We start from the raw sequence: 9,347 nt of genomic DNA, 5'->3' as shown, positions 1-9,347 counted from the left end.
TTTATCTTATCATTTCTCTCAATCTCAACATGATCCGACCTATCATATACATTGTAATAGCCAATCGGTGATTGGTAGAGCTCATATTACAATGTGTAATGGTAAGAATAAACATATGAGACGTAGACATAATAAAGTACGACAACTAATCTCTACATAAATTATCACTATTGACTGTAAAGTCAAAGGATGATGTTGCAGATCCACTGACAAAAGGCTTAAGCAGAGAGTTAGTATATGAGTCGCACATGGGAATGGGACCGAAGCCCTTGAAAGGATAAGTTTATATGAAGAAAAACCTAACTCAGTTGACTGGAGATCTCAAGATCTGAGTTCAATAGGACAACCTACTTGTATGAACTGGCGAAGTCACTGTGGGCGAGTTAATTACTAAACTAGCAACCCCTACACCTTTTAAAGGGAGTTTACTAATTATGAGTAGACTTCCTAGTCCATTCCTAAAAGTGACATGTAAGAGGATAAGCTCATGACTTTTAATGATTCAACTGAAATAACCATGCATGGTTGATTAGTAGCCATTCAGAGGTGAATCACCTATGTGAGAGAGAAGTGGGGTCGCTTCGAAGGGTATTATAAGCTCTCGCAGAACCAGGCTAATGTTCATGACCATTATGAACATAACTATGAGGACTTGACGTTGTCAGAGAGAATCTTGTGTGAAGCGTATTGTCGCCTACATAAATGACAGACGAGTTTCAAAGACATCGCTGTCTACTCAGAACAAGTAGACTAAGTGCGTTTTCATAAGCGAAAGTTCTAAGGGTAACACCTATTTATGGTATGCAAAATTCAACCGCTTAAACTTAATCGGAATATTGTTGTTCCTGAGATCGATCTCCATTCATGTGGGGGATTGTTGGAAAAATAGTGTTGAAAAGTGTGTTTTCACCAATATTTGGACACAATTTAATATACGATAGAGTGATATATATTAATGACTAGTTAGTGAGTTTTGTAGCCACTAATGAGGGCTTTAAAACGAGCAAAAGTGTGTCCAAAACGGATTAAAGGTGAATGAGATATCGAATATCAAAGTTTGTAGTTTAGTGCAAAATCTAGAAAGTTTTGCATTTGTCCCAAATCGAAAGTGGGAGTAAACCTAAAACATTGGTTTCCACTATAAATAGAGGTCTTAGGGTTTGTAGAAAGAAAACACCAAAAACTAAAAGTACAAACACAATTGGTTTTTCCTCTCAGCCGCAACAAAGTTTCCCCGTTTAGTTTACCTTTCAGGCAAGTGTTCAAGTCCGGCAGTACGCTGCTTCGGACCGGTGTACCCTGGTAACAGACGAAGAATCCGTTTAAGGGAATTGTATCAAACACAAGCCTGTTTCAACCTTCAATTCGGTTGGATCGTATTAACTTTCGTTCTTACTCAGATTATTTCTATATATGTTTTTATGATCTGAATATATTGCTTGAGTAATGTGTTATTATTTTAATTTACTCATTTCAGTTTCGTATATAATTTACCTACAGATTATATGTACAAAATCATTTTTGTTATTTATAACATAACCAATCATACTTTACAGTGTTATACATGTTTTACAGTGTTATACTATAAGGCATGATCGATTATAATTGATTGTGTACCTAACAAAATTTCCTTTTTATAACAGTTAAAAGGTAAACCAAACACAATGTCATGTTAAGTGATAACTAAACTTGATTACTTAGCAATCTAAAAAACTAAGATGGTAACATTGATAGCTCAAGCACTGTCTTCTTAGCGAGAGGTCAGGAGTTCAACTCCGCTGGGCTATAACATTGCATTCAATGTTATCTCTGACTTGAAGTATCCACTCATGTCGCATTTCGCTTAGTGCGGGGGCAGCGGTGAGAAGGGTTTTACCGGCCATGCTCTTGGATTGATTCAAATTTCTTTCAAAACAGTAGTTAGTGGCCGGTTATGTAACTAAAGGACCTTGTTGGTTAAGTCTATTCCAAACTAAACTAATGTTAAAAAAAAAACTCCGTCAAATTTATGATTTAGATCAAATTTTGAACGATCAGACACACTACCAAACACAAACGTGGAGAATCTCCAGATTATTCATGAATCGCTATTTAATCCATCTTTTTAATCCACAATTTTCCCTCATAAATATGATATTTTAGTAGCCCTAAACTGTTTCACAGGTCTAATGAAAATGGAAACTACTAGTACCAGTGCACGCATCAACAACAATAATGAAGTTTTTGAGGTTTTCAATACACAAATCGGATTCAATTCTCCCAAAAAGTTCTCTCGCCGAATCTCTTCTTCTAAGGTTTCAATCTTCTTCACATTCTTTCTTTTTAATATATATATATATATATATATATATATATATATATATATATATATATATATATATATAATCAAGAGGGAAGCACTTTTTTGGGAAGTGTAAATAAGTAATTTTTTTTAGTTTTTTGAAAAAACTTTGTTCACGAACATTATAGATTAGATGAAAATATGAACATTTAAAAAAGACACTTTGTGATGAATGTCATTATTTTGGCGGAAAAACGCTCGAAGAAAAAAAGTAAAAACATTCAATGCATTGAATGTTTTGCTGCTGAGTTTTTTTTAAGGGGTTAGAAATTAGGGTTTAGAAATTAGCGGGTTATAAATTAGGGTTTAGCTATTAGGGTTTAGAAATTAGGGTTTTGGGTTTAGAAATTAGGGTTTAGGGTTTAGAAATTAGGGTTTAGATTGAATATTTTAACACGAACGGTTTAGAGTTTAGCGTTTTGGGTTTAGGGTTTTGGGTTGAGCGTTTACGGAGTAAACCCGAAAACCCAAAACCCAAAACCCTAAACTCTAAACTCTAAATCGGGCTAAATTAGATGAAAACAAAACGATGCAAATAAACTTAGCAGCAAAACATTTAATGCACTGAATGTTTTAATTTTTTTATTCGAGCGTTTTCCCGCCAAAATAATGACATTCATTACAAAGTGTTTTTTTTAAATGTTCATATTTTCATCTAATCTATAATGTTCGTGAACAAAGTTTTTTCAAAAAACGAAAAAATAAAAAAAATAATTTGCTTCCCCCTTCCCCTAAAAAGTGCTTTCCTCTTGATTATGACTATATATATATATATATATATATATATATATATATATATATATATATATATATATATATATATATATAGTGGTAGGATCAAGAGGGAAGTAACCAATCGGGGGGAAGCGGGGAAGCAAAATCTTTCTTTTTTTTTTCTTTTCGTTTTTTGAAAAAACTTTGTTCACGAACATTATAGATTGGATGAAAATATGAACATTTAATAAAGACACTTTGTGATAAATGTTTTTATTTTGGCGGGAAAACGCTCGAAGAACTAATATATAACAATTATCGTGTTTTTCGAGCATATGTTGAGGTTTTAGATATTAGGGTTTATAGGGTTTAGAAATTTAGGGTTTAGATTTAGGGTTTAGATTTAGGATTTAGATTGAGTTTTTAACACGAACGTTTTAGGGTTTAGGGTTTGGTGTTTTGGGTTTATGGAATAAACCCAAAACACCAAACACCAAACCCTAAACCCTAAACTCTAAATCGGGCTAAATTTTACTTCACAAAACATGAAGAAAAAAACGTTAACATTCTTCACGAACAATATTATCTTGAATGTTATTTTTGTCGATCGTTTTCCCGCCTAAATAATAACATTCATTACGAAGTGTCTTTTCTAAATGTTAATATTTTCGTGTGATCTTTATGCCTGAAAAAAAAAAATTAAAAAAAAAACGGAATTTTTTTTTTTTTTTTGCTTCCCCCGATTGGTTATTTCCCCATTGATCCTGCCCCTATATATATATTGCCCCTATATATATATTAGACGATAATATAATTAGTTTATGTTCATATAATCATATATGTTAATGTTAATTAGGTTTTTATAGTACTGAACCTATCCTTGATTTTTTTTAGTTTCATTGTTAGTATTATTATCAAATTATCAATTACAATATCAATTTATTTTCAACTAAAGTGACATTACTGTTTTAAACTGAAAACTGTAATTTCAAACACAAATTTGCATTAAATTAGGGCTAAGTATTTCAAGAGAGTGTTACCAATACCGTATTGTATGTGCCCTATTCCAACGACTTTACATGTATGTATCAACCTCTGAATCACATTTTGATTGCAACATATCTAAGCTGACTAGCTGCCACGTCAGCAATATTACCGGTGACCTCATCAGATAGATACAGTAGAATCATACATACAATCACTGTTGCAAAACACCCCGTTGTGACGCCCGTTGCGACGGTTTGGTGACTAGCCCGTCCCGTCTCGAAGAAAACCGTCTATTATGACAGTCAACGGTCAAAATTCGGGTCAAAGTTGAAAAAAATCATGTCAAAGTCTCCCAAAATTCGGAAAAGCCGTCGGTAAAATCGGTCAAATTTGTCATATTTTAGCTTGAATTTTCTGTATTATATTAACGGTGATAGCGATTATGGGTACAAATTAGTCAATTAAAGTTTTTGGCTTTAAAATATGTACACACATATACATTTATATACTTATATATTTAAAAGCCAAGTTTGGTCAACGTCTGTCTCGACCCCGTCTCAAACATCTCGACCTTTTTAGGACCCGACCGTCTCGACCCCGTCTCACGTCTTTTGCAACCTTGCATACAATTGAGTATTGAGTAAATATATTTTGTAACATATAATCCTATATAGTTTGGCCTAACAAGCATAGTTAATTATATGTTGCAGTATTATTAATTAGTATTGTTGTTGCAGAGTATTGTGAAGAGAATTGGTCTTGGTCGTGAATTAGTTGGGCATGAAGGATGTGTAAACACAATAGAATTTAATCATTGTGGTGATTATTTAGTTTCTGGTTCTGATGACAGAAGAGTTATGTTTTGGAACGTGGCTACTGCATCCTTGGTTTTTTCGTATGCTTCTGGTCATGTTGATAACGTATTTCAGGCTCGAATTATGCCTTTTACAGATGATCGAACGATTGTAACTTCTGCTGCTGATGGTCAGGTTAGTTGTCTTTGTTATTAGTCTTTGGGTGTGCGTCTCGACACTAATTATATGATTTTGAATGATCATTTTCATATACTGTTTATAGTAACTAATAGATATAATGACCCGCTATAGAAGTATATAATGATGTAATAATACCACTGGTTCTTGAAAAGATGTATTGCTTATCATACAAGTATCTTTGGCTTATAAGGTGTGTTCAAAATAATCACCACTCGCGATAACCTCAAAGAGCGTATCTTTTATTTCTCTTTAAGCTATAATATTACATTATCCAAACACTTAATAAATGTTTTTTTGCGTTTAAAAACGCAATAAGCTATAAGCAACTAAAATATGCACTCCCAAACGCCTTTAACCATACATCATGGACATATTAATAGATAAGAAGCACATCATACAATTCAATGCATTTTATTACAACTGATAGTGTGATAGTATTGTTCAGATGTCACTTGTAGAGTCCAAGTCTTAATTAGTGTATTTAACAACGCAATTCTTTCTAAAATTCTATTCTTTTTTTTAAATAAGATTTTTTATTAAACATTTACGAACACCATTATTATTATTCAGGTCAGAATCGGTCAGGTTGCAGAGAATGGTCACGTGCACACAGAAAAATTGGGAAAACATCATGGCCGTGTTCATAAGCTTGCCGTCGAGCCTGGAAGTCCACACATACTTTACAGCTGTGGTGAGGATGGAGTAGTTCAACATGTATGTGTTAAATCATGATCTCTCTCTATTTTTTTTTTAATTATTTATCCACTTTTACCATTAAAAAGTCAAAGTGGGAGGTACATCCTATAAATATTTATTTTCGTGCGACTTCATGTAACAGTTTGATTTGCGAAGTAGAGCGTTTACAAACCTTTTCCGTTGCTCTCCATTCACCGAAAACAACAGTCACTCTTCGTCAGACAGCTTAAGATTAAATTCCATTGTAATCGACCCAAGGAATCCTAATTATTTTGCTTTAGGAGGTTCTGATAAATACGCACGTGTATACGATATTAGAATGTTCCAAGGTGATGCACCTTCAAGCAGCACGTGGGACCGACCCGTAAACATGTTTTGTCCAAAACATCTAATCAAGTCTAACGATGTTCACATAACCGGGATGGCGTATTCCTCCACAAGTGAGCTGCTTGTTTCTTATAACGACGAACTCATTTACTTATTTCAAAAGAATATGGGGTTAGGACCAAACCCCGTGTCGGTTTCAAAAGAATATTTGGAAAATCTTGAAAATGCACAGATGTATTCTGGGCATAGGAATTCGATGACGGTTAAAGGTGTTAGCTTTTTTGGGCCTAATTGTGAATATGTGATGAGTGGATCAGATTGTGGTCATATTTTTATTTGGAAAAAGAAACGAGGTGAACTTGTTCGTGTAATGGAAGGTGATCGGCGCATCGTAAATCAAGTCGAGTCGCATCCTAATATTCCCGTTCTTGCTTCGTCTGGATTGGATAAAAATATAAAGCTTTGGGTTCCCATGTCTTCAGATGATATTCTTCCCCTGCCGCCTGATTTACAACAGGTAATGGTTTGTAGAAGTGGCAAAATGGCCGGGTCGGTTTTTGTGTTTTAAACGGGTAATTTTAGTACCAATCATAATGAGTCTGGTCCGTGTTTGGCGTACTGCAATTACTTTTTTATTAATGTTTTTGAATTTTTTTTTAAAACTAATTAGTGTCATATGATTACAAAACTATGCTTTTTAAATCTTGTTTGCCAATTTAATTATGCTAACTAAAAGTGTTATTATTTCAATGATGATCAAAATCTTTATTTTAAACAGTTTTTAATTTAATGTATGCAGTAAAACTAGAAGCCCACTAGTCCCATTTTCCTTGTAGCTACTTTGACTAGTTTAAAATAAAACACAGCTCAAATCGACTCGTTCGACAAGTAAATGGGTTAAAATTGCCACGCTTTACACTACATGTGTGTTTTTTTTTTTTTTTACCAATTCAAAAGATAGGGTACAATGTTACATGATTTTCAAGAATATTCTCCTTCAACCCATCTTGTATATATTTATTTATTATTTATTATTTATTTATTTTTAATTCTCGCAAATCAAATGAAATTCATAACTTGTTTTTTCACGAACTAAACAGATTATGGAGTCGAACAAGCGAGGCAGGGAAGATCATTCACGAGTTACACTCACACCTGATGTTATAATGCATGTTTTACGTCTTCACAGAAGGCAGGCAATGGCTTATATAGAAAGAAGACACAATCGAGACGATATTGCAAGTGATGATGACGAAGATGAAACGGATGCTTACGTCGTGCCATTACCTGATGGTGATAACTCCTCGGAAGAAGGAAATCCTAACGAGTGTAATATCGTTTAAAATTGTAATACTCCGTATTAATTTGTACAACTCTTAATGAACCGTGTGTGCGTAACTTATCAAACGTTATTCTAGTAGGCGTAAATGTATCTGTATGGTCTTAAAAGTTAATGATGTGCATGTTGATAGATATATCGACCTCGCTTTTATGTAAGAAAATCGAACAAACACAAACTGGTCTTAATCATACTCCGGTTCTTTAACTTCAATAGCATTATGGATGGTTAATGAACATATAAAACGAACAAAATATAGTGTTCGACCTCCTGTTGGAAAGAACGATGATCAATTGTGCTTGTTTGTATATGTTGATTGAAGGTATAATGAACAGGCACAACTGAGCAAACATCTAATCTTAAATCTTAAATATATTATATAGTAGCATGTAAGATGGAATTCAGTTTCTGAGATTTGGGCTTGCATGGATTCAAACAGGCAACAATGTTTACTCCAAATACAGTGATTCTGATGGGTTGCATACACTAGAGTATAAAGTTTGATTATTCATTCTTTCAGTAACCCGAATACGAAAAATATTAGAATTTTTTTTTTCCAGTTTAATTTAAAGTATGTTTTTCGTCAAAAACTAAAATAAAAATAAACACCAATTAGGTTACTTATGAGTTTAAGGAACCAAACATGATTCAATATTTCTTTCTTTTTATATATAAAAAAAAAAGCATAAAAGTTTTATTAATAGTATAAAAGTTACAAGTGTGGTATACGGGCATTGCCCAGTTAACACGAATTCGAGTGTACAGCTACATTTGATGTTTACATTCTAAACACGCTTATATTACCACAAAATAGCTTACTAAACTAGAAAGATTTCGGACTCGGCGTTCCGGGGGAAAATTTTAACTTCTTCTATGAAACCAATCTTAAACAAGAACTGAGAAAAAAATTGCGAACAAAAAGAAAAAAAAATGTCAGGAGGACTCAAAATCAAGTCTTTTCTCTTACCAATTGATAACTTATCACTTGTTATAGTCACCCACTATATATATATATATATATATATATATATATATATATATATATATATATATATATACATACTAGGTTTTGGAGCCCGTGCGTTGCACGTTGGAATTCATATTATTTCAAAGATAGCGTACGTATAATATTAGTAACTTCACATGAAACTTATACTATTTTTCCTATATCTGATACGAATGAAACATACTTAAAAAATAGATTATACTTGGTGGAACTCATAATAATGTAACATAATTCAAATATTAAAAAAAAAATATTATACAAACATAATAGTTCATAGATACGGAGTATCATACAAATGGAAATTATTTAAAACATTTCTTCAATTAAGTCTATAAGTGTTGCAAGACTTCTTTGTATACCCCATTTTTTGTTGTGTTGGATAGTTTGTTATCCTTGTCTAAGATTAATATCTTGATTCCTTGCCGATTAGTAACCGAGATAGTGCAACGTATAGTTGTCCATGACGAAAGACAGATTTTGGAAGAAATAAACCGAAACGCGATAGTGATTGTCCTTGACTTTTATTTATTGTCATTGCAAAGCACACCGACAATGTATATTGTCTTCTTTGGAATCTGAAAGGTATCTATTGTCTGTCGGTACGATAAGCATACGTGATAACGCTGTAATCTTCCCCATGTTTAACCCCGTTTAAATTTTTGCTTTGATAATTTTTTCTCCTAAGTGAACAATTTGTAAACGTGTCTAATATGAATGAAACATCTTTAAAAATTAGATAATACTTGGTGGAACTCATAATAATTTTACATTATTCTAATATTTCTAAAAAAACCTTATACATACATAATAGTTCAATGATATGATACAAATGGAAATTTTTTGAAACATTTATTCAATTTAGTCTATAAGTGTTGCAAGACTTCTTTGTATACCAAATTTTTTCTTGTGTTTGATACTTTGTTATCCTTGTCTAAGAATAAT

General features: G+C 32.7%; 1 protein-coding gene across 1 annotated transcript; it reads left to right on the top strand.

The window, feature by feature from the left end:
- Positions 1-2,026: 2,026 nt before the first annotated feature.
- LOC139864603 (uncharacterized) lies at positions 2,027-7,559 on the top strand. Its single transcript, XM_071853184.1, has 5 exons — positions 2,027-2,294; positions 4,780-5,031; positions 5,608-5,751; positions 5,876-6,577; positions 7,161-7,559. The coding sequence occupies exons 1-5, from the start codon at positions 2,169-2,171 to the stop codon at positions 7,401-7,403; spliced, it is 1,467 nt and encodes a 488-aa protein (XP_071709285.1). The 5' UTR covers positions 2,027-2,168; the 3' UTR covers positions 7,404-7,559.
- The last annotated feature ends 1,788 nt before the right edge of the window (positions 7,560-9,347 follow it).

This window comes from Rutidosis leptorrhynchoides, chromosome 1, assembly GCF_046630445.1.
Source record: "Rutidosis leptorrhynchoides isolate AG116_Rl617_1_P2 chromosome 1, CSIRO_AGI_Rlap_v1, whole genome shotgun sequence".
Classification (NCBI taxonomy): Eukaryota; Viridiplantae; Streptophyta; class Magnoliopsida; order Asterales; family Asteraceae; genus Rutidosis; species Rutidosis leptorrhynchoides.
The sequence above is the reverse complement of the archived record's forward strand: the minus strand, read 5'-3'. Positions and strand labels throughout refer to the sequence as shown.

Coding starts and splice junctions, on each gene's coding strand:
- LOC139864603 (XM_071853184.1), top strand. CDS start 2,169: ATGAAAATGGAAACTACTAGTACCAGTGCACGCATCAACAACAATAAT. Junction 5,032..5,607: donor CTTCTGCTGCTGATGGTCAG/GTTAGTTGTCTT, acceptor ATTATTATTCAG/GTCAGAATCGGTCAGGTTGC. Junction 6,578..7,160: donor TGCCGCCTGATTTACAACAG/GTAATGGTTTGT, acceptor CGAACTAAACAG/ATTATGGAGTCGAACAAGCG.